The 25,765-nt window shown below is 38.2% G+C and overlaps 2 protein-coding genes across 4 annotated transcripts in view; one reads left to right on the top strand and one right to left on the bottom strand.

Annotated features, from left to right (window-relative positions):
* The first annotated feature begins 3,695 nt into the window (after nucleotides 1–3,695).
* On the top strand, nucleotides 3,696–8,590 carry gja10b (gap junction protein alpha 10 b). Its single transcript, XM_084953432.1, has 3 exons — nucleotides 3,696–3,861; nucleotides 3,940–5,349; nucleotides 6,386–8,590. The coding sequence occupies exons 2-3, from the start codon at nucleotides 3,961–3,963 to the stop codon at nucleotides 6,422–6,424; spliced, it is 1,428 nt and encodes a 475-aa protein (XP_084809558.1). The 5' UTR covers nucleotides 3,696–3,861; nucleotides 3,940–3,960; the 3' UTR covers nucleotides 6,425–8,590.
* Nucleotides 8,591–9,787: 1,197 nt separating this feature from the next.
* The window catches only part of bach2b (BACH transcriptional regulator 2b), a 100,324-nt gene continuing 84,346 nt past the window's right edge, over nucleotides 9,788–25,765 (bottom strand). For all 3 annotated transcript variants that reach the window (XM_084953428.1, XM_084953429.1, XM_084953430.1), the window contains 2 exons: nucleotides 19,004–19,210; nucleotides 9,788–16,984 (listed from right to left, as the gene is read on the bottom strand). In XM_084953428.1, the coding sequence (XP_084809554.1) occupies nucleotides 16,487–16,984; nucleotides 19,004–19,210 (705 nt within the window). In that variant the 3' untranslated portion in view covers nucleotides 9,788–16,486. The remainder of the gene's footprint in view (nucleotides 16,985–19,003; nucleotides 19,211–25,765) is intronic.

The raw sequence follows: 25,765 nt of genomic DNA, 5'->3' as shown, positions 1-25,765 counted from the left end.
GTTGTCCAGACTACACCGCCGGATGGAAAGATGTTGAAGGAACAATAGTAAAAGAAATACCAGTTTCAGCTTTAATATCGGACATAAAATTGCAGAATAAAATACATATGGCAGATAAACCTATACTACAAATAATGATATCTGCTTGGAAAGAAGTAATAAAAATTGGTGGTTTGGAAAATGCCTCTAAGGTTTTAAGATGGTGTGCATATGATTCAGATTTTACCCCAAATCAATATGATAATAGATTCAAAAACTGGATTTCAAAAGGTATAACTAATTATTATTCATTTGTCTATAAGGGTGCATTTCAAAGCTTTGAATTTTTAAGGAGTAAATATGACTTGGGATCAGATGATTTTTTTAGATATCTACAGATCAGAAATTATTTTAATCAAAACTTAAAAGTGAACCTAAACGAATTACAATTTGTAGAAACATTCTTATTATTAACCAAATCTGAAGTGCAAAGTAAAATTATTTCTAAATTATATAACAGCATCCGGCGGTGTAAAAACGACAGCACTCTGTATATTAAAGCGAAGTGGGAAAAGGAGGGTAATTTGACAATTACAGAGAAGTGTTGGGATCACGCATGCAAGATACAGTGGGCTACCACTGGGTCTAATGTTTGGCGTGAATTTTGCTGGAAAAGCATTATGAGATTTTTCATTACCCCTGCTCAACAAAGATATCGAGGAATTGGTGATAAATGTTGGAGATGTGGGGGAGACAACTTTTGAGACCATATTTTTGTGCAATGCACCAACGGATAAACTGAATTTCAATGACAGAAGACTCCTGTATATCCTTCTGGCCGCAAGTAAAAAGCCTCTTACGAGAAGATGGCTTAAGCCTGAACCACCAACGATAGAAGACTGGATACATTCTGTACAAGAGATCTATACGATGGAAAAAGTGTCATTTTCTCTTAAACTTCAGAGGGATACCTTCTACGGAATATGGTCTAAATGGACAGACTATGTTAAGCATATGAGGTGTGATTTTGTATATGATGTTACAACCCTGAGTACTACGTAAACCTTCCTGCCCTGCTGCCTCCTAACCCTAGTTTTTTTTTGTTTTGTTTTGTTTTGTTTTGTTTGTTTTGTTTTTTTTTGTTTTTTGTTTTTTGTTTTTTTTCTCTTCTTTTTTTTTGTTTTCTTTATTTTTCAATTATAAGTTAAAATGTGACAGCAAAGAAAGTGTAAAAAGGTAAACTACTGTTATGTTCAACAGCTGTCCCAATAAAAGAGATAATAATAAAAAAAAAACAACTCCTGAACCACAACAAGCCACATTTAACTTGCTAATTTTTGAAGGCATATAAAATCAACAATATGGAGTTTGTCATTACGTGCAGGGGTTACGATGGGTCAAAACTATGCAGTAATCATCTCATTTGTTTTCTTGAATGATTAATATGTTTTTCAGTGATGTCACCAAAGGTTTATCCAAATGATACTCTGTTCTGCTTCCAGGTGATACTGCAGAGAAAACAATGTCACCCCATGTTTTGCCATCACGCTGCACATTTTCAATTGTTTTATAAAAGAGAAAATGGTGATACATGTATTTCAAAACATCATGTGTGGACAAACCATAAAGAACTAGCTGGATATTTTGTGTAGAAGTCACAGTACAGCATCTTTCTTACTGAGTCATTTACTTTGCTTCTCTGCTACACCAGCATTTATTGTTCACCAACCTGCCAAATCTCATTTTAAGCTCTGGTTCTCTTTCAGACCTCACTATGGGGGTGCCTTCTGGTGCACTCAATCATTGAAGCTCCACTTCCACCACATTGGTCTAAGACCGATCAATCATTTCAAGGACACAGGGTCCCCTGACCCCCTTTATAATAGAGTGTTCACATGTTTAGCTGATTTGATTGCATGTGCTTGTAGCAGAAAGAAAGTGGAGAAAAATATCCAGGTTCTGATATGCAGCCTATTTAGTTTAGATTTCATCATCAACTGTAACAAGAGTGCGCTGTCTCTCACTCACAGAATAGAATATTTGGGTAATAAACTTTTGGTTTTTCTGTCACAAAATTGGAGAAATTTCACTAGTACTTTGCTCTGTTTCCCAAGGTAAACAGTCACATTTAGAGCTTGTTTGCACTTGAGTGGGCTGTTGGCCTCAGTAATCACTATCATCCTAGAGACTGTTGAGGATGCTGCATTTTGAGCACTGGGTGTCCTCTCTGCTTTTGGACGTGGGATACCCCGTTTGGTGAGAAATGTGTGTTTTTCCCCAAATGTGTGATGGCTCCCCATCGCTGCAGACACAAAAAAATGTTCATCACCATTGTACCCTTATGTTAGGTGACTTTGGGGAAAACTGAATGCAGATGTCATGGTGCATGCTTAATCAACCAGGTTGATTCTGTTCATCTGGGGGTAGCGTTTTCAGTGGAAGAAACGTTTGAGTCGTGAGAGTAAAATAGACCTGTAATAGCTAACTGATCCTGAGACTGTCTCATCTGTTAGCAGCTGGTTCATTTGTGCTGCCAGACAAACTTTTTTTTGCATTTCCCCAGTAAAATATGATGTTTCTAAAGGAATTTGACAGGCTCAACTCAAGACATCAATTTTGTTCTATTGGGGAGAATTTATGAGAAAAACAAAAAGCAAAGTTTTAAAATGTAATCATAAAATATTTAATAATTCATTGATTTTGACACACTGAACTCCAAAATATTTAATTACCATTTCTGTATCAGGTAAGACTCAAATGAAACTACATTTACACATTCAACGTTTTAATGTCACTGGTTGCACAGGCCTATGGAATAATATGAACTCTCAACAACAGCAACCTCTCAGTATTGATGAGCTCCACTTCAGTAGTGTACGGGTAAAGTAATGCAATACATTACTTAATTACTCGCAAGAGAAAGTAATTTGTGTTACTGCTACTTACTTTCTCGTTACTCCTAAAATGGCGCACTCTCCCATAATTACCAGTTAACAATATAAACGTTGGGCACATACCAACACAAATCCCTATCCTTCTGAATACAAACAAAGACTCTTCTGGATTCTAGTCTAGATTTGCGTTAACATGTTATCTATGCAGATGATAGTTCTGTTAGCACTATGTTATTTCTGTTCTGTCCACTTTACCACTGCAATCTTGTCCTTTTGAGTAATAAAAATAAAATTCCACATCGCATCACAGTGGTGTGAAAAAGTGTTTTCGCCTTTCCTCATTTCCTATTTTTTTGTATGTTTGCCACGCGTAAATGTTTCAGATCATCAAACAAATCTAAATGTTAGACAAAGATAATACAACACAAAAATGCAGCTTCTAAATGAGAGTGTTTATTATGAAACCCGCAGAGCCCTGTGTGAAAAGGTGTGATAGTGTAACTGATAGTGTGCTAGCTAAGGAGCTAGCACACTATACAAACAGTATACAAACAGTAAGAACAAAGATGAAAGATTATTGAAGACATGCATGCTGGCACATTTCATTCACTGCATAAAACCCGAAACAATCAAAAACCTAGAGTTCAAGATTTAGAAAAAGGTTGCATGAAGATTAGAAGTAATGAGTCTGAAAACATTGTCCAGAGCTGTGTATTGGCATCTGAGTTGATGCTATTTCTAGTTTAGTGTCCTGACAAAAGTGGCAGGATGAACCTAACCTCAGGGCATTACAAGGTCATGTTACTGATGGATCAATAGCTTCAAACCGACCTACTTTCCAGCTTTAAAATAGTATCAGTCAGACTGCACAGTAGGGTGTTGTCTGTCTCCAAGGGATTAAAATATCACACTTACACCACACTCGAATCTACAATTTGATTAATGGCCTTATGCCAAAACACACAGGGACGAGGACTCTAGAAAATATGTAAGTAAAGTACATTTTGCTGCATGATTTAAATTTGTAGAAAGACCTGCAAACTACAAAGTTTTCTTTTGTTCACAGCTAATATTAATATGACAGAAGATGGGGGACTGGAATCTATTAGGGAGTATTTTAGAAGAGGTCCACATTCATTCCACCATCGTTGGGAAGATATGGCTCACAATCCTCTTCATTTTCCGGATGCTTGTGCTCGGCGTCGCAGCTGAGGATGTCTGGGATGATGAACAGAGCGAGTTTGTTTGTAACACAGAGCAACCTGGCTGCAAGACTGTCTGTTACGACCAAGCTTTTCCCATCTCTCTCATCCGCTACTGGGTCCTGCAAATTATCTTTGTATCCTCACCCTCTCTGGTCTACATGGGTCACGCCTTGTATCGTTTGAGGACCCTTGAGAAGGAGAGACACAGGAAGAAAGTGTGTCTGAAAGCTGAGCTGGAAGGTACAGATCCCGTCCTGGAGGACCATAAAAGAATTGAGAAAGAGCTCAGGAAATTAGATGAACAGAAGAAAGTAAGGAAAGCTCCTCTCAGGGGCTCTTTGCTGCGTACATATGTTTTCCATATTTTGACCAGATCTGTAGTGGAGGTGGGTTTCATTATAGGACAGTTTGCTCTGTATGGGATTGGACTGTCTGCACTCTACAAATGTGAAAGGATGCCTTGCCCTAACAGCGTTGATTGTTTTGTGTCACGACCGACAGAGAAGAACATTTTCATGGTTTTCATGCTGGTTATTGCCGGAGTTTCTTTATTCCTCAATCTCCTAGAGATTTCCCATTTGGGGGTGAAGAAGATTAAACAAATCTTGTATGGATATAAATATGGGGATGATGAGAGTATGTGCAGGTCAAAGAAGAACTCCATGGTGCAGCAGATCTGTGTGCTCTCAAATTCCTCACCACAGAGATTAATCCAGCTCACGCAGATGACCTGCTCTGCTGTGCCTGAAACTCATGGGGAGAGTCAGCCTTTGAATTTGGCCTTAGTGGCCCCTCAGAATATCGAAGGTCACAACATCTCCTGCCGCCCCAGCCAAGCTGAAATCCAAGGTCTGCACCAGCTGGGTGTCATGGAACGACGTTACACTCTGGAAAATCGCAAACCGTCATGCAGCAGCGATGATTCAAATGGACCCCATGGTTCTGGTTCACACTATGTGGGGCCTCGACCTACGCTGACGGCCGGCCACATGGAAATCCCAGCAGCCCTGAGAAACCCACAGAGGAAGCAGAGCAGAGTGAGTGTATGTAAGGAGCTCAGCGATATGAGTGATTCTCCGGAGAGTGAACACTATCCCACAGCCAGAAAATGCAGTTTTATGTCCAGAGGACTGTCGGAGGGCAAGCTGGCCAGTCCGTCTGACAGTGGAGACTGTCAGAGTGGAACGGACAATGCATCCCAGCATCTTAGCGAGGGGGAGAGTCCAGTGGTGTCTCCACCACCTCCAGCTGGAGGGAGGAGGATGTCCATGGTAAGCTAATGTCTCTTTTTGGCTATTAATAAAGGCGTATAGTCTCATATGTGTGATTTAACGTGTACTTGTTTGTTGAAAGATTTGGTTATAGCTACACTGTTTGTTTGTTGTCTGATCAAGTCAAGCTACCTTAAATTCCCTCCAACTCCACTTTTTTTGTCAATTCAAGTGTAATTAGTCCGAATGATGTTGTAAGATGGAGTTATGACCAGAGAAAAAATTTACTATAGATTGTAATGAGAAGTTCCCGAAGTACACAGCGTTGCAAGTCAAGCGGCGTTTTCCATTGCTTTTATTAGAGCAGCCTTCCAGCTACCTTTGTTGCTTCACACCACACACACCCGTCAGGTCACGGCAACCCAGGAAGGCTGTGTGGGTCAGCCTGACACCACACCCCGAACCCATCGCTCCACCCCTCTCCTGCAGCTGAGCCACAAACCACACCCAGTCGCATAGATATATTTTAATTTCATTCTGTCAAAAAGTGAACATAAATATTGAAAATCAAATGTAGCTACATCTACAGTGTAAAGCTCAGCTGATCAAATGATCTCAGTGCCAGTCCAGTTCATACCCTTCTACATATCCAGTTGGAAAATCTCATTAGCTGGCCCACAACTACTTTACATTTCCTGCTGCTTAATAATCAACATCATTCTCAGTTCCTCCCTTCCTTGGTGATATCTGTTGTCAGTGATAGCAATCAACTTTACGTGAATAAACTCAGTTGAAAACCCTTTTTATTTCATCAATTCCAGTGATCATTATGAATTGAGTAACATAAAATAAAATAAATAAGTAACCTGTCAGTTTCAACCACAACAAAGGTCAAGCTTGTTTACAGACATTTTCTCACTATCATATATTTTTCTAATACTGTTCAAGACAAGATAGTCTTGAGATATTAGCAGAAAGTCAAACATTACTATTTACTATATACTACTTGAGGTTAGAAAACAAAACATAAACGTGTCATCATGACTATGACAAGAATAATAACTATACATTGTACCTATTTTTTTTCCCTTTTCAGAGCATGATTCTGGAGCTGTCTTCAATCATGAAAAAGTAAACTATAAAGTACAGTTCTGGGACCAAACGAGTGCCAATGGGAGTTCTAAATTAGCCAAAGGAGCCTGATTTCAAACCAAGTCTCATCCTGTTTCTCTGCAGCAACATTATATGTTCACAGTGTGCTTATACAGTATGTTTTCTGCATGAATAATTTAGTTATTTTCCATTTAGTTATTTTCCACATCCAAGAGACACTTAATTTGCTTTATGTAATGTGTGATTGCTATTCCTATCAACTGTTTGATTATAAGTTTACACCAGATAAAAGAAGTATTGAAAACGTCACAGTTTTCTAAGTAAATCTATTTCAAAAGGTTTGTTGACATCACCAGATGTCGGTAATTACCCATCCAATCCACTCATGTGAGAAATCAAATCATAGATGTCCAGAAATTAAGCTATGTGTGAAAATGAAAAATGGCATTGGGAGAAAGTACTGAATGCATGAAGAAAGCAAAAAGGCATGGAGAGTCATGGCACCAGCTGAAAGCAATCCTGCCACTTCAGTTCCAACTAATGGCCTAAAAAAAGGTGTCTCATTACCAAGATGTCACAAGCATCTCATGATGGGTAACTGATGATACTGATGACAATGGTTACAGAAGAAATTACTAAAGAAACTACTAAACTACTGAAGGTTCCAGTGAGCACTGTTGGGGGCATAGTTTGAAAGAGGAAAGAACAAATGTCACCACAAACCGGCCGCTACCAAGTGCTTCCCTCAAGATTTCAGACAGAAGGTGAATGTAGCTCAGGTGGGGCTGTAGCTCAGGCGGTAAACCAAGTCATCTGAACTTAATTAAATTCAGTTTTATTTATACAGCGCCAAATCACAACAGTTGCCTCAAGGCGCTTTATATTGTAAGGTAGATCCTACAATAGTACATACAGAGAAAAACCCATCAATCATGTGACCTCCTATGAGCAAGCACTTTGGCGACAGTGGGAAGGAAAAACTCCTTTTTAACAGGAAGAAACCCTCGGCAGAACCAGGCTCAGGGAGGGGCGTCCATCTGCTGTGTAATCTGCTAATCGGATGGTTAGTGGTTTGATCCCTCCAGTTTGCATGCCAAATATCCTTGGGAAAAATGCAAGATACTAACCCCAAGTTGTTCTCTGATGCATCGGAGCATGAATGCGTGTGCATGTTAGACAAAAAGAGCATAGATAAAAGTGCTGGTGTGAATGCGTGAATTAAGCAAGTTGTGTAAAGCCCTTTGAGTTCTCAGATAGTATAGAAAAAGCGCTATATAAGAACCAATCCATTTACCAGAAGAATGAAAAGAATGATCAAAAAAGTTGTCCAAGGACTACTTGAAACAGCAGGTATCATTATTTCAAACGGTCTGGTTTAGGATTTGAAGACTGTGTGGACAAATGGACCAGAATCACACCTGAGCAATACATGCAACTAGTTGCTCCATACAGGAGGCATTTTGAAGCTGTCATCACCACCAACAGCTTTTGTAAGAGGTATTAAATTCATTTCAGTCGCGTGTTCAATACATTTTCACAGCATCATTTCTCATTATTACCACTAATTTATCAACATGTGGTCTGAGTTCTTTGCATGTGTGGAATTGATGGGTTGTTACTGCCATCTAGTAGGAATTTCATATCAATAGTACCTTTAGAGATACAATTACTTAGAAAATTAATGACATATTCAGTACTTATTTTATCTGCTCTGTCTATAAATTGGGAGCTACTTTGTGGGTAGTTTTGGAGAATTTGGAGAATTCAGGCATGAATTCAAATGCTATTTGTGTCAAAGCACGTATTTATCAAATCAGTTTAAAAGTCTTCGAAGATATTTGTTAGAATAAACAGGAAATACTAGGGAAATCTGAAACTGCAAAAAAGAGAAAGAATTCTTGAAATTGGTATTTATGGCTTATTATTAGTATTATATAAATGTGTACAAAGCAAAAGTGAAGCTAAAATATTGCCTGTCACTGTTGAAGATATAGTATCATGTGGTACCACTACCATCTGCGAGGCAAAAATATATTCTTTGAACTTTGTGTTGTTTAGGTTCCCATATCTCCTTGTGAATGCATACCACACATTTTAAAAAATGTTATAATAAACTACTAGTTGTCTAGTTAGCTAGCTGGCTACATATCATTTTTTGAATCCATGGAATGTGTATTTTGATTATTGTTTTTACATACTCTTCTATACACCTCCCATAGTGGAGGGGCCTAATAATTGAATCTGATTAATAATAATCAGATACCCTGCTGGGATGGCAAAAGGAGGAGATAGAAACAACTGACATCAAGAGAAGGAAGCTCCTTACTATGGAGGGTTTCACTCCTATACTAGTATCCTGAGACTGTACTGTAAGAGGAAGGAAGGAGGCTTACAGTACAGTAGTGAGTGTCAGAACGACTATCCAGGATGAAACAAGAAAGATCCTTGTGACACTAATCATGGCAGTACTGGATGTATAAAGATGCTTCTGCGACAATCAAGCATATTACAGCTGAGTGCAAGTGCAATGCTAGCAGGCAGGGCATACATGGAGCACCATAAAAAGCTGTCTATCATAGTATACAGGAACATCTGTGCCTGGAAGTCCCAAGGTCAAAATAAGATACGCTCTCTAGGGTGGTTGAGAATGATGAAGCTAAGATCCTGTGGGACCTCCAGATACAGACAGACAAACTGGTGATGGCTAACCAACTGGACATAGTAGTGGTGGACAAGCAGAGGGATATGGGCACAGTGACAGATGTAGCTATAACAAGTGATAGCAACATTAGAACAAAGTAACACAAGACATTAGCGAAATACAAAGGCCCGAGAAAAGTGCTAAATAAGGTGTGGAAGTCGAAAGCAACAATAGTCCCCATGGTAGTAATTGCAGTCAGGGCTTTAAGCCCCAAACTGGGTGAGCAGCTACAGCAGATCCCACAAATGATATCTGAGATCTCTGTCCAGAAGAATGCAGTCCTGGGAACAGAAAGGATACTGCACAATAGAGGACCTGAGCTTGAAGGATGAAGACTGCCTACAGGACGAGTGGGGAATTTACACACACACACACACACACACACAGACACACACACACTCAGGCACTGTTTAGCTAAAACTGAATTTAAAGTTCAGTTACAGTCGCCACAGCATGCAGATTTACCTTTTTATTTTTTTCGATCAGTGCTCAAATCTGCTGGTGTTAAAGTAGCATATGAAAATGTTAGCAGTAGATGTATGCATACTATCAGCTAAAGTAATTTAAATGTGTTTTTTAAGTGAAAAGGTTTAAACACAAAGATTGTTGAGTGGAATAATTAAAGGTAAGGAGACATTTACCTCAAATGTTGACCAAAAACAGACAAAAACAACGCACAACACATGATATGCATGTTTCTTTATTTCTTAAAGAGAAATGGTGTCTAGACAAAAAAAAAAAAATCATTTATATAACACTAGCAATAGAAATGAATGAAAATGGGGTTCTCACAATACCGTATTTACAATGGTTATTAAGTCATTTAATTAATTAGGGTCATGTAGCATTTAAAATTAGGTAAGAACTCTTAGTAGAGAATAAGCAAATGACAGTAATTTCAAATTGACAATATTAACACAAAACAGTCATTTAGAAAAATGAGAGAAAAAACAACACCTACAAGCTTAAGAGCTATTACATTAAAAATGATGCACCTACTAATACAATAATCCATATAATCTGTGTAAAAAGCATGTAGAAAAAACACCTGATGCAGTTTGCTGATACAGTCATTGACCAGTTATGAGAGGTATGAAGGATTTCACAGGTAGATAAGTGTGAGAAAGTCCGCACTGGTGACTAAGGGATGGGGGCTCAGGCCCTTGCATACACTCGCTTCACTTAAATGTGAACTATGGCCTCTGCAAGTTCTAAGGCAAATATTGGAGGTGCACTTGTATCCATGTAATGCTGACCCATCCCAATAGTTGGATTAAAGACAAGGTGAGGAAACTCATTCTGTCTCTTCCACAACACCAAGAATCGGTTCAACTGAACCGAGCAAGTTTTACATGGCAAAAATTGATCAAATGTGACATGACACCTATTTGTAAACATATTCTATATTTATACTCTACTCAGTGATCTCAACCTGTGCACTTGACCAGGAAACCAGAATTTTTTTTCATTTTTTTTTCAAGAAAGTTGAACAATCTGTGAGAAAGGCATGTTTTTGTTCGTATTCTTCAATAGAACAACCTTTGGAGTTAAAAAGCCAGTGTTTGTTTCAGAGAAGCAATGACAACAAACCCCCAAAACAAAACAAATCCAAAATTAAAAAACAACCAAAAAGAGCTACAACAACAGCAAAATTGTGCACATAATTAAAAACTGATGTAATGGCCATAAACACATTGTTTGACTGTAAAAAATATACAGGAAAAGTTCATTTAGCAAAATATCAGATTCATAATTCATTTTACTTGTGTTCAATCACTTTAAAGCTGCACTAATTCATATTTTTTGTGAACACGCAGAGAATGATCGACTGTGCATCTGCCTTTGTTCTGCATAGTTTAATTCATTGTGTGCTATTAGCCACGGAGGGCTGAAATAGACCGTTGGCCACTAGCTGGACAATGGAGCATCAAAGAGAGTGGCTATGTGTGTGTGTAAGTGTGTGTGAGTTTTTAAATTGTGGAGGTGGCGGGTCAGAGTGGTGTGGGTTTCAATTAGCACTGAAGGTTAAATGATATCAAAACCGCTTGAAGGAAATTTTAGTTTGATGCACAAACAGCGCGGGTAAAAACAAACAAAGAAAAAAAAAGTCTGCTTCAGTACAATGCAGAGAGCAGGTGTAAATGCTTGGCACCCTGAGATATTAAAGGGATGGTTCACCCAAATAACAATAAAACATTTCCCAATTCTACAGATAGCTTTGGTTTGACATGTCAGTGTTTGAGAGTTTACCATCGCATTATTATCATGCAATGAATGACTGAAATTTTGTTTCCATTATAGTTGAGTGCAGGGAAAAGCACATGCACTAAAATCTGGACAAAATTAAACCAAAACCATCTGTGTGGGTTGATACCACTAGAGGCAAGACAGCATTTTTTTTGTTGTTGTGGCATTTTAAACAGCAGTGTTAGCGATAGCAATGGTACAAACTGTGCTGCGATAACGTTAAATAAAGATGTTTAAATTATCTCACCATTTTTGCTGAGGATGCCCATAATTTGGACCATGCACAGGGAGTGTTGTGTCATCGTTCATTTTCCCTCTATGGGAATGTCAAGTTAAATTAATAACACAGAGAAATTCTGTGATAATATTGGAATTAATCGTCTCCTATGAGACAGCTGTTTGAATTCATTGTGTGCAAACAGCAATATAAAGAGGTTTCCTCAGTTTCTAAACAAATCAAAAGAATTAGAAAAAGAGTTGCATAATGTTTGTAGAAAATGTCAAAATGTCGATTATTTCGCTTTAGTTCTCTTGTTTGAATGTGACAGAATGCTAACATGGGAAAATACTGCTCTGCTTTAGTAAATATGTGCATGCAAATAAAAGAACAAATTAGAAATAAACAGTTCAACAAACAAGAAACAAGCTCAGTTGTAGAGGAGTCACTATTGCTCCACACTCATTCTGTGCCAATACGTGTACGTGTATGTGATCATATGTGTGCATGTGTGGGTCTTTGTACAAAACAGGGACGATTGAACAATTTTAAAACAGGTTTTTAAACTACAGTTACACTTTCTCTGTCTGGCTGTGAAACAGAAATTATCTTACAAACAAGGTCATCATTCAAACTACATCTAGGATTTACATCAGTAAAGGTCATGGGGAGAAAATGTCATGCAAACTTTAAAGCCCCAATCCTCGAAACATTTGGATAGAAAACAATAAAAAAAACTCAAAATCAGCAAAAAGGCTAATGTGGCTATTTGCTATTCTTGGTATATTAACATCCCCCAAATGTCATGCTAAAATTCTGTTCACTAAAGTAAATTAAAGTGACATTAGAAATTATTTTTGCGATTAAATTAATTGTGATTAAAACTTGATTGTACAACCAAAACAGGGCGAAGACAGCATTGAAATTATTAGCAGGTAGCTAACGTAGACAGTGTTTACAATTTTGCAACTACTGAAAACAAACTTTTTGCTTTTGAAAAATTACATATTTAGAGCGATAAACATTTCATACTACTCAGGGTCTGTTTGTTTGTAACGGAGGGTCAACATTACCTTAAAAGATGTTGAGAATGGCCCGAACTTTAACAACCAATATTTTGTTTTAAACCTCTATTTGTCCTGCATGTGTAATTAGATGACTATTTCCGTCACCTCTAAAATTAAAAAAAAAAAAAAGGTTATGAAAATGAATAAATCACTTTAGTTGTACAAATCTAAATGACATGTTTTAGTCAATTCAATTATTAATATTATTTACTTTTCTTGATGTCAAATTATATATTATTACAGTTTACTCTTCCCCTTTCTGTGTTTTTATTTTATGTTGATAACTGGAATATCTATCCATTCTCTCAACTGGTTAGCCCATTCATTGTTGCAGCAGGGCTGGAGTCCATTTTAGCTGTCAGAGGGTGAGGGGTGATGTACACCCTGAAAAGGTCACCAGTCTTTAAGGGCTTTCACAGTTCATGCCCACAGTTTAACTGAGGAGGAATCTAGAATACCTCAAGAAAACATACGGAGCCACGGGGAGAACAATTGAAACAAATCGTTAGAAACATGTCGAAGGCTTCCTGATTTTCTAGTGTTTTACATATTTGTCACACTTGTTTCAGATCATCAAAAAAATTTAATATTAGATAAAGATAACCTGAGTAAGCTCAGATAACCTGAGTAAGCTAAATGATGATTTCATTGATAGAGATAGAAAGTTATCCAAAATAATTGCCCCTCTTTTTAAATCATGAATTAAAAGTGATTAACCACATTTTTTGAAAAGCTGAATTCAGTTTCATTAAACACACTCAGGCCTGATTACTGACAGACCTGTCTGACAGTCTTTTAGCTGGCTAAAAGACTGTCAAGAACTAAAGAAAATGCTGAAAAACAAAGTAACTGACGTCTGTCAGTTGTAACTACGGTGAAAGCCATCATACACAAATAGAGAAAACATGGAACAGTAATTAACTGGAGTGACCGGCCTACCAGTATGACTCCAAGAGCAGATCTGTGACCTCCCAGCACTCATCCAGGAGGTAACAGAAGAACCCAGAACAACATTAAACATGTCCATCACATGTTCATGATTCAATAAGAAGAAAGAGACTGCACAAAAAATCTCATCTTGTGTTATCTTTGTCTAATATTTAAATTTGTTTGATGATCTGAAACGTGTAATTGTGACAAACATATAAAAAAAGGAAATCAGGAAGAGGGCACCACTGTATAACCTGATAAAATACATTTCATATACCTTTTACAGCACTATCAAAAGCTACTGGCCCACTTAAATAGGTTCAAATGATCATATAAAATGGACACTAATATTTATTTAATTTTTGATAACCTAATGAGGAAATGTTTATGGATGGCAAATTAGCTATAGATTCTTAAAACCTGGAACATATTTTTATTAAGTAAAATTATAATCTATTTCTTTAGCATCTTGTATTACATGTTATTTGAAAACAAACAAACAACAGAAACACGTTTTATTAATAAAAATGTAAAGCTTTAAAGTAAAGTTTTAAAATGACTTAATTTACTTCTTACATAACTATTTCATTTTCACACATGCATGGAGGAAATTAGGTTTCTAGTATGACAAAGCCAGCTGAGTGGCTTTCAGCTAGCCTGGAAGCAGTAAAATAGGGAAATACTGTTTAGACAACAGAGAATTCTAACTAACTAAGCTTGTGTGTCTCTATAATGTTACTGATTGTACATTTGCGTGAAAGGTCGCTGGCCGGAGACACGGATCCTCTTTGAGGTTGTGTGCGGCGCTACCTGCTATGGTGACCCCTTGTGACAACAGAGCAGCTTTTCAACTATGCTAATAAATGAGTTTAACATTAAATTTAGCTTTTAAGGGATTTCATTTTCAAAGTACCGTATTAGATACTCATCTGTTTTAACATAAGCATAGCTTTTTTATAGGAAACATTTGAAAGAAACTACAGTAAAAACAAGAACTTCAGCCCTGTTAGGCTAATAGGGAGTGCCAATTTGGATTGGAGCTTTAAAGTGCAATGAACATTTTCATTCAACCTTTGCACTGGAGTGTGGAGCTCTGCTACTTCTGCCTCTAGCAAGGGTTGACATATTTCAGATTCTTTTTATATAGAAATGTGAAAATGCATTTTTATAGCAGAATGTTCCAGAGAGAATGCACAAAGCAAAAAAAAAAAAAAAAGCTAAACCAACTAACTAGGTTTATAGCTATTAGGTAGCATGCATGCACATTACAAAGTAGGGTGTTTAAAACAAATGCACAAGTAGGTTAAACACTTTACTATCTTATATGATTGCTACTCAATCATCTGAACAACACACACACTGCTTTCACGTCAAAGGAACTGAATTAGCTTATTCAATTTCTAAAGAAATAAAAATGTAAGATGAAATATTAGCTTCCTTCGGCATATTTTCATATTCTTCATAGATATTTTTTGCCAATTTAAGTGCTCCAGTCTCTGACTTTTAAGCAGTCTGAAGTAAAGACCCTCACTTGGGGCGTAAGGGGGCCAGGAAAAAAGTGCGTGATTTATGTTTGTATGCTTTTTCATTTTTTCATTAGTCAATTATTATCGTAATCAACATAAATTAAAAAAAAAAAAAATCGGAGAGGCTTTTTGCTGTCTCCTATCATCAAATGACAACATTGTGTATAAACAAATAGGATATATTAAAGTTCTTGGAACAAATATGTTTCCTTAAAAAACGAAAAGAAAACACAAGGATTTTTTTTTCACATTTAAAGAGGTGTCGAAGATTTAGAAGAGCCAGCCTGAGCCACGCTCTCGAAAACACATCTTCAATTATACATGCAAGGGGCTCAAAATGTGTGTGTCGATGTGTGCGTGCCTGTGTGTACTGTGTCTAAATGTGTATCGAGCTGATCTCCTGAGTATAAGAACGCTCCCCTCGTTCGTTAGGCAGGACAGGAAACAGCAAAGCAACAATTTTTCCCTTGTTATAACCCCGGTGAAAAAGAAACATCTAGGCGTCTAGCTGTACAAAATCACTGTTACAGTCATCATGCTATATACACTTCTGCCAAACAAGCACTTGAAAGTCACCAGTACAACATCCAAATACAATGGTATTGCTGATGAGTGGGAAATAAAAATAGCCATTTAACTGCCTGCAAAAGCCTTTTTTTTCTCCTTTCAATTCCACGTGGAAGGCATAGGAGGAATGTTTTCGGTTACAATCTGTACAAATTTCTTCTGTACAGCAATACAAATGAGAGACGTTTGAAGACATTTTTGCATATGAACATTTTACAGTTTGCAACTTCCGTGTGTACAGAAGCCGTTTTCTCATTTTTCATGAATTAGGTTGAACATTCAGAGGATTTTTTTTCTTCCTGAGTTTGAATTGCTGTGACCAAAAGTGTCACTCAGATATAGTGAAAGAAGAAACAGACAGAGAGAGAGATGCAGAGTGAGACAGAAAGAGGTAGAAGAGATTGAGAGAGACAGAGTGGCAAGGAGAGAAGAGGAAAAGACAAAGGCAGGAACTGACATACTGCTGGTATGCAGAGAGACAAAGCGAGCTGCAGTTTAGGTCCAATGAGGTTTGACTTTGAGTTGTGATGTGTGACACATGAATAACAAAGTCTCCACTGTAGAGGTTGCTGCCGGGGCAAGTATAGCACCATCGTAAGGGTTTGGTGAGAAGTTCCACTCTGTCACGGTAATAGGAGAATTCCTGGAGAACAGTATTGCTGCTGTTAAGACAACTTTAGTGTCGACCGTCAAAAAAGATATAAATACAAACAAAGCTTGTTTTTCACTGAACACTGGCAGATGCTGACTGTCTCAACAACCCTGAGAGAGGGTTTGTCAGAAGAGCAAAATTAAATAATGAAAAAGAAAACAAAACAGAGAACGACCACTACTGAGTACAGTCCTTCCTCGGCTGCTCGTCAGTTGTACATTTGTCAGTCATTTCCTGGCAAAAATCCACCGTTACCGTCTGGTTGGATTTTTCCACCGGTGGCCCTGACTTTGTATACAAGCTGGTGGCGTCTTGGCCGTTTGTATCTTTGTCTGCCCTGTTTCTGACAGCCACGTCAGGGTCGCTCTCCGAGGGCCCGGGTGAACCGTGAAAGGTTGGTTCTGGTGTGGCTGAGCCCGAGTGGGTGGTAAGGTCAATGCTGGTGGTGGTGTTGGTGCTGAGGGAGGCCTTGGGCTCGTGGGCAGTGTTGTTGCTGGCAGTGGAGATGGCGGGGCGCAGCATGGGACAGTAGTGGTGTAACGACTGGACCTGCTCGGGGCTGAGCTGAACATCCCTGCACACCTCCTGTGACAGGCAGGAGAAGTTCTCCCACAACTCACCCATACATGCCTTTAGCTGGTTCCTCTCAGTCAGCAACTTCTCCTTCTCACACACCTACACAGAGACACACATACATAGGTTATGACTCATTTCAAGATGCAATCGATAAGTCTGTGCACAAGAGTACAGCACTACAAAAAAGCTTTCCACTCATTGCCTGTTGAACTTTCAATTCATTCTCATGCTTTTTACAAACTACTTTTTTCTCTTCTGTGCATTTTTGCCCAGCACTCCTCTTAGGATTTCTGTTTCAGTAAGGCAAATAGATGACAATCTCAGTCAAAGTCAGTCACTTAAACCTACAACTACAGCAATGAAAGACTGTGTCTTAAGTCAACCCCAACTCACCATGGCTTTTGGGCTGCTCCAGTCAGGCTTGGGAATGTTAACACTGATTTAACGCAGATTAGTGTACTAACACAGAATGAGTGAAGAACAAATACACACTCTGAGACAGGATGTTTCTAATTTTAGAGATATTGCCAAAATAGAAGAAAGCAGTCCTACATATTTGTTTAATATGCACACTGACGGACATATCCATATGGTCCCCTCAAAGTCTTCTTTTTGTGTTTCTTTATTTTGATCCTCAAACAAATCCAAGATTCCTCACGGTGTTCCTGGAGGCCAAGGTACTGCCATCCAGAGTAAGCCTGGTTAGATATTTAGGCACAATAACCTCAGTTTTATCTGAATTTAGATGCAGGAAATTAAAGGTCATTATGTGTGTTATCTGGCTTTGTTGATAGATACTCTGCACAGCAGAGAAAATGTATGCTATGCCTTCTAATGATAGAGTTTAAGAGAAGCATTAACGGAAGTCTATCATTAATTTTAGTGTGTAAAGATAACACTCTATTTCTATGAAAAAAATATAAGTCTGTTAGATAAGTATGATTTAAAACATTGCAGTCTGGTACCTTTAATACCAGCATGCTCTAATCACTCTAATAGGATATTATGGTCAATAGTATTGAAGGCTGCACTGAGGTGTAGCAGGACAAGCACAGAGATGAGTCCAATGTCAGGAGATAGATATCCTATCTGTTTGTGTGCGGCTACATTACATGATTTTGAACACAAGAAATGGTATTATGTGTTGTAATAGATGAACACAGAACCATAATTCATCTGTGATTTTGCTGATAGTTAATTATACTTCATTCCGTAATACTGATCTGGGGAGTCTGTAGGATGGCAGTGAGCGACACCAAAGAGCCACTGATCCAAAAGAATGTCTGACCTAAATGTATGATTTAATAAAAGAAATTGTACTGAGTACATTGTGAACAGCAAACACGGAGTTTTGAAGAGAACCATGTATTTGAATCAAAAGAGAATATGTAAAAATCAATGTAAGAATTAGCTAATGAAATCTAAGTAAGATTGCATAAACTGCATGAAACATGAACTATATTGATATGTGACTGAATGCTCATATGTAATGGAATCTTTAAATTTGAGAATAACATAGAAAAGATAAAAATATGATAAAGTGGTTTTCATGAAGTAACCTTTGCCCTAGTTAAAAGTGGGTGAAAGGTTGGAGATGGAGAAGATGATAAGGTGTGGCTGGACATCAGGTCCATATGTAAACAGCGTGATTGGATGTCCAGAGAGGAGGAAAGAGAAAGGGAGACAAATGGACAAAAAAGTATAGAAGAGGGTGCCTAGGAACATCTTTTTTCGGGGAGTGGGGTGGTGGGGGGGTTGTCTAGTTAGTAAGTCAACACAACAAACATTGTCGTTGGAAGTGACACCCAGAAGGATGGCTTCTGTAGAAGAGGGATCCCTTGCAGAAGAACAGGATCAGCTCAGTTTAAGCATCAGAATAAATAAACAGAAAGAAGACGGGGGACCACCGCAATCTGACTGCACAGAGAGAGTGCAGCAGGGTTAGGGCTCCAGTGAACAGTCATTGGAGAGCAATGGTTTGAAAGTGCTGAGGAGAATAAAATGTTACTGATTATAATGAAATGGTTATGACTAAGGTGAGTCCGTGTCCAAAGAAGAGAGCAGCTTCTCACTGGGTGACAGTTAATGACAGTGTGTTAGAACAATCAATCCACTCACCAGCTTTCTGATCTCGCACTCCAAGTTGAGGATGCAGTCGAGCTTCCTCTTGCGACAACGCTGTGCTGCGATGCGGTTCTTACTCCGCCGCCTGATGTCATGAATAAACTCAAGTTGCTCTGAAGTCAGTTTGTGCATTTTCACCAGCATTTGGAAGTCATTCCTTGGAAGATTTGTGATTTGATCTACAGGAAAAGGAAGCTTGACCTGGCAAAATAAGGAAAATAAAAACACTGCGTAAAGGATAAGCATTTTTTCAGCTTTAAGACCAAAGACTTTCCTACTGTTGTATGGAGTCTGATATGTACCAAATTAATTATTTAACATTAGTTCTACATTCAGTTTTATTTTAAACTAGTATAAACTGACTGAATACTTTATGACTTTAATTAACTCATTTTAAACAAATAACCAAAATAGAAGAAAAGGCACAAAAAAGCTACTTTCAGCTGCTTCATTGCGACAGATGTTTGATTTGAGAGTTTTTACACCGGATGCCATTACTGATAAAACTCCAAAGGGGATTTATCTCGCTGGCTGGAATCAAATCAGCAACCTTTGCTTGCTAAGCAAACATGTTAATGACTACACAATTAAACAAATAACTAAGATTAAAGACTAAAATGAATGGATATGGGCAATGTTAATTTGAAACAAATGAATTGTGAAAGAATATTATGCAGCCAACCTAATGAGTGCCATCTACTACAGAGACATTATATATAAACAACATAAAAAGTGTTACAGAAACATGCAACACTGTGGTAAAAAGGAGAAGAAATGAATGCTCTAGCAAATCGCTGGCTGTCTGAGTGGTGTCCAAAAAGCGATGTGGGCTTTATATATAATTGTGAAACTTTCTGGAGGAAACCTGGTCTTGTTAGGAGAGACGGCATTCGTCTATCACTTTGGATGGAGCAGCTCTTATTTCTAGAAATCTGGCCAAATTTATTAAACCCCCAAAACGTGACTATCCAGAGTTGGGACCAGGAAGCAGAGTTGCAGTCTTACACGCCTCTCTGCAGCTTCTCTCCTCCTGTTATCCCCCCAAACCCCATCCCCTTAAAGACTGTGTCAGCTCCCAAACAGACAAAAAACAAACAAACAAAACAACAACAACAAATGGTTTAAAGATTAAAAAAAATCACAAAGAAAGAACAATACAGTATCCACATCTGCACCACAGAGTAAAACAGTGAAATGTTGCTTATTAAACATTAGGTCTCTCTCTTCCAAGTCTCTGTTAGTACATGACTTAACAATTGATCAACAAATCAATTTATTCTGCCTTACAGAAACCTGGTCACAGCAGGGTGATTATTAGAATTAGAATCAACACCCCCGAGTCATACCAACTATCAGAAACCTCGAAGCACAGGTCGAGGGGTGGCAGCAATTTTCCACACCAGCTAATTAATAAACCAAAGACCAAAACAGACTTTTAATTCACTGGAAAGCCTGATGCTTAGCTTTGTCCACCCCAGCTGGAAAACTCAAAAACCAGTCCTATTTGTGATCATCTATCGTCCACCTGAGCATTATTATTAGGATATACTAAAAACTCCTTGAAAAGCCTTCAGTTAATCCAAAAGGCCGCAGTAAGAGTACTGACAGGGACTAGAAAGAGAGAGGATATTTCTCCTGTATCGGCTTCCCTTCACTGGCTCCCTGTTAAATCCAGAATTGACTTCAAAACCCTGCTCCTCACATACAAGGTCTTAAATAATCAGGCCCCATCTTATCTTAATGACCTGATAGTACCACATCACCCCATTAGAGCACTTCGCTCTCGCACTGCAGGCTTACATGTTGTTCATAGAGTATTTAAAAGTAGAATGGGAGGGAGAGTCTTCAGTTTTCAGGCCGCTCTTCTATGAATCCAGCTTCCAGTTTGGATTCGGGAGACAGACACTATCTCTACTTTTAAGATTAGGTTTAAAACTTTTTGCTTCCTTTTTGCTAAAGAATATAGTTCTCACTCACTATGTGTTAACAGACCTCTGAATCACTGAGTCATACTTGTTATTAATCTCTGGCTCTCTTCCACAGTCTTTAATCCTGTCTTCCTTCTCTCACCCCAACTGTTCGCAGCAGATGGCCGCCCCTCCCTGAGCCTGGTTCTGCTGGAGGTTTCTTCCTGTTAAAAGGGAGTTTTTCCTTCCTGCTGTTGCCAAAGTGCTCACTCATAGGGGGTCATATGATTGTTGGATTTTTCTCTGTATGTATTATTGTAGGGTCTTACAATAACATTTTATTTCTAGTTAATTATATCAAACTGCTGTTTGTTTCTAAGGTGATGGCTTAGAAATATGACTTAAAGCTCTGAAACTTTAAAATGGATCCATTGAAACATTTAACGTTGATGTGTCCTGGCCTATTAATGTAGCTGTGGAAATTGCTTGCTTGCTTGTCCCAGATCAAAGTGTTCTTGCTGTCTTCTGGGTTTGAGGAACCGCAGCTTCGGCAGTGTAAAAGGGACTTTCCAACAGATTTTCTGTTTCCTTAATCACCTAATTAGTACATCCACATTTCCCTGACAATGTTAAAGAGATCTCAGATGGGATCCAACTAGAGCAACTTGATGTTTCTATCACTTGGTATAGTTAGATCTGTCACTGGTCCTCTGCTTGTCTACTATCACTATGTCCAGTTAGTTAGCCATCAGCAGTGTTTCCTTCTCTTAGCTTGGTCATTCAAGACCAGACCAATGCTTCAGTTAAAAAGACAGTTTAAACTACAAATTGGATCTGCACAAAACCCAGAGAGGACAACCAGTGACCAGTGAAATACCTACAATCCCAGAGTGACCCCTAGAACAAATTGCAAGCAAAGAAAGCGGCATGCCAATGATGCCAGAGGTTTCAGTACAACAAAGTCAACCAAATCTTTGACAAAACTACATGCTGGAGCGCATATCTGGGTACAGGAGCTCCCGCAATGCTCGTCTACCTGGACCCGGTCACATCAAGCCCTAACAAGATATGTAATACAAGTAAATAAGTCCTTGATCTATAAATCACTGAAAGCAACACATACACATATACATGTTCAAAAAAGGGGGCAAAAAAAATGAAATCAGTTGTATTTGCATGTTATGTTTTCTTGTGATATACTAAGATCAGTATATGTGCTATGGTGGATCTTACTGTAGCTTGATGTGATAATATAAGGCTGGGTAAACAAAAATGTGTAGGAATAATAAAAGCTGGACCTGGATTTACTGGATAGACTAGAAGTCATGATACAGTTCTGACGCCAGTCACTGGGACCCAAACCACCCTAAGGCTCCAAACCAGTGTCTGTCTGTGCCTATTTCCTGGAATATAAAACCAAAGAATAGCAAAAAAAGCCAAGACTCTACAAAATGGGAGAAGAAAGTTTGTGGATCAAGAGTACCTGACCAAATCTCATGAAAAGAAAGACTCATACCAGCATAAAAATAAAAAAAACACTTAAAGAAAACGGACTCCGTTCCCAGATGCTAGGGCTCAGAGTGTTTTTTCATTTACATTGGCACACCGGAGCCAATGGAGGAAAAAATGAAAAAGAGGGGAGTACCTTCAGATTGTCTAGGCGTTAAGAGCAACGTGTAAACTACAACTACAGGGAAACTGAGATATCACTCCTGGGAAACAGCAGATTTGACATCACGCCAGTGCTGATAGAGCCACATCAAGTAGAAGTTACGGGGATTTCAAAGAAACAAAGACACTAAGTGAGTGTTCCCTGTGTCTAACTGACACACCAATCAAGAAGGTTCGAAGATTGTAATGTAATGTCAAAGAACATGATCACAAAGAAAGAACGAGAATAGCCAACATTTTCTGCTGTACTTCCCATGGTTTCATAGACCACATGGATGGAACCAACAGTTGTTTTTAATATACACTGTTCTGATTGTTATTGTGAGAGACAAAAGTCAGTGGTTGTTAGACTAGATGATGAGAATGATTAACCTTTCTCATCATCTAGTCTTTTAAACCTTTTTATGTGGTGATGACATTTTTTCCCACTATTACTAAACTTAATAAAACTACCAAATGTATTAGTTCTAATGTACTATTTGGATAGAAGTCTACTCAGATCTATGTGGATCCTACATGGAAGTAAATATACATAATACTCAAAATTGTCACCATCAAAAAAAGGGAGCTGTAAATATAAAGGCAACAATAACAAATCCTTAAATTCAAATACTTGAAGAATTTGTCATCATTTATGAATACAGTTATACTGACCTAACAGTTGACATTAAAGGGACTGAACAATAATGCTACCAACAAACATGCATAACCACTGTAAAAAAATACTAGACACTGTCAGTGCTACTCCTCAGCCTCCTATTAGCCATATCTATGGTATTAATTTCAGAATTCTATGTCACCTTGTTCTCAAGTTATCACACTCACAAGGTTTTCGGAAAACTTACCCTGACCTTGAGGTGAAGATCACTGAGATTTGAACGTGTCCAGGAGTTTTAGTAAATGCAACTATGGTATCAATTTGAAGTTGAGTTATTACAATCATAAGATTTTCAAAAAACTTGACCTCTGACCTTTGACTCTTATTTATTTAGTTTTGAACTTGTGTAAGATTTTTTTGTAGATGCACCTATAATAGATGATGTTACGTTGTTCTCAGGTCATTGCATTCACAGAATTAGGTGCCCACGCTGTCCGCCCAGCAGGGTGACAACAATAACTCATTAGCCTTTTATGGCTGTGAGGTAAAAATGAATACATTGCCTACACTAATATTTCTTTTTTTAATCATGATTAGCTAATAAACCGTTTATCAGCAATAATTAAAGGAGAAATGACAATTGCGTCCTTTCTGTTATTGTAGGGTCTTTACCTTGAATATTAAGCATCTTGAGGCGACTGCTGTTTTCAACATTCATTTGGGGAGCGCAAGAATCAAGGATTAAATTTCAGGCATTACGACTACATACGGATAAAGGGGGGATGTCTGTGCTTTGCATGGAGGATTAGCACAGAGAAGCACAGCTGTGCATTTTGACTCACTGGTGTAACCCTAATTGTGAAGCATTTAGATCAAAGATAAATAAATATACCTTTCCAGTCTTTATTGGGACTGGAAATAAAAGCTTCCAAGAACTTATCTATCTCCACTGCAACATCTTCAGGCATCTAGTAGAAAGAATCCAATAACTTAAAAGCTGAAAGAAAAGCATGATAATTCCACTGGGTGGCATTTGACACAGTTTACCAGTAAAAATGGATAGATGAGTATTTCTTCACCTAAATGTATAGTATTACATAGTTTACGGTTAACATGGAACACCTGACTGTTTCCTCAGGAGACTTAAGACTGCAAGTAAGTGAAAGTACTTGGATATCATACCAGTCTGGGACAGAATACTTAAAAAACTAACTTCCGCTTGTTTGTTCATTATGAATACTATCACCATCTTGTTCTACTTAGGGGCTGGCAATGAGTTTCTGGATAAGAATATTGCCTTTCCCTCTTGAGAGACTTGTCTTTTGATATGACTTATGAGAACCCTCTGAATATCAAAAACAAACAAACAAAAAACGAATGAACAATAAATAAATAAACCAAAGGTGGACACAAATGAACCGTAAACCTTCTGTATAGTTATTTGACTGATGTGATTGACGTTTACTTTCTCTTTGAAAAAGTTTATAAAAATAAAGTAAAAAAACAATACAAAAATGCGGAAGAATGCCTTTAATGTTTACTTATGTTAGAACTACAAAATAATATATATCGTGTAGTTCCTAAATTTGCACTGTTTATTTTCTTTAATGATTAAAAAAAAAACAGTTTCAAAATTTTAAAATTGAACGTAATTTAAACCCCACAACAGTTAACAATAAAATCTTTATTAACATCTTAAAACTTGGTTTTTGTTACACATCGCGAGATTAATGAAGGATTACATTTTAATTTACTAGTAATTTTGAAATTAATCTACCAGGTAAACGATTCTCTCTCTGGGTTTGCTTGCTGTCGGCCAGTTTCTAAATCTGACCACAAGATGGCAAAAAAGCCCCACTCCACACGCCTGAGAATAAGCGACTTGGTGAGATTTCAGCTCTCTGTGCCTCATATTTAACACACAGCACATCCTCAGCAGATGGGGCAAAGGTGATCCAAGAAAAGAGTCCCCCTCCATCTGTCCCCTAGTACCTGGAAGTGTGCCAGTTTGACAGATTGAGAGGGGCAGTGACTTGTCAACCTGATCTAAATCAGTATCAGGTGAACTGTGGGTGCATGAGTATCTGCACTACTTAGCAGCAGTCCTCTTATGCTGCTGAACAAAAGAATTAATGTGCTAAATAGATCTTTAAATAGGCCAGGAGAATCAAATCCAGAAAGCCACCAGAAGCTTGGTCCCTGATATGACAAGAAATCAAGGTTGTATCTGTTTATTCTCTTTCTCTCAGTCTGGAGAGCAACAATAAGGCAGCCTCTCTCTCTTAGGTGATGGCAGACCTTACAATAAGCATATCACAGGCAGATCCACCCCAGTGGTATCTGTCTGCACCAGAGAGCTGTAGCTTTAGGCAGTGAGGGAAAGAGAAGAGGCATAACAAAGAGCCAGAGGAAGACAGCCAGAGAGCTTGGCAGGGATGAGAGGAGTTGCAGCTCTCCCTTTCTCCTCTCCCCTTCCCTTTCTCTCTCTGTGGCTTCCTCAGTGGAGCACAGGAAGAACAAAGTCAAACAAAGGAGGAAGAGACTAGAGAGAGATGCAGCTCCATGCTTCTACTATACTTG

This window comes from Perissodus microlepis, chromosome 15 (genome assembly GCF_051167445.1).
Source record: "Perissodus microlepis isolate ML-2025 ecotype Zambia chromosome 15, ASM5116744v1, whole genome shotgun sequence".
Lineage (NCBI taxonomy): Eukaryota > Metazoa > Chordata > Actinopteri > Cichliformes > Cichlidae > Perissodus > Perissodus microlepis.
The sequence above is the reverse complement of the archived record's forward strand: the minus strand, read 5'-3'. Positions and strand labels throughout refer to the sequence as shown.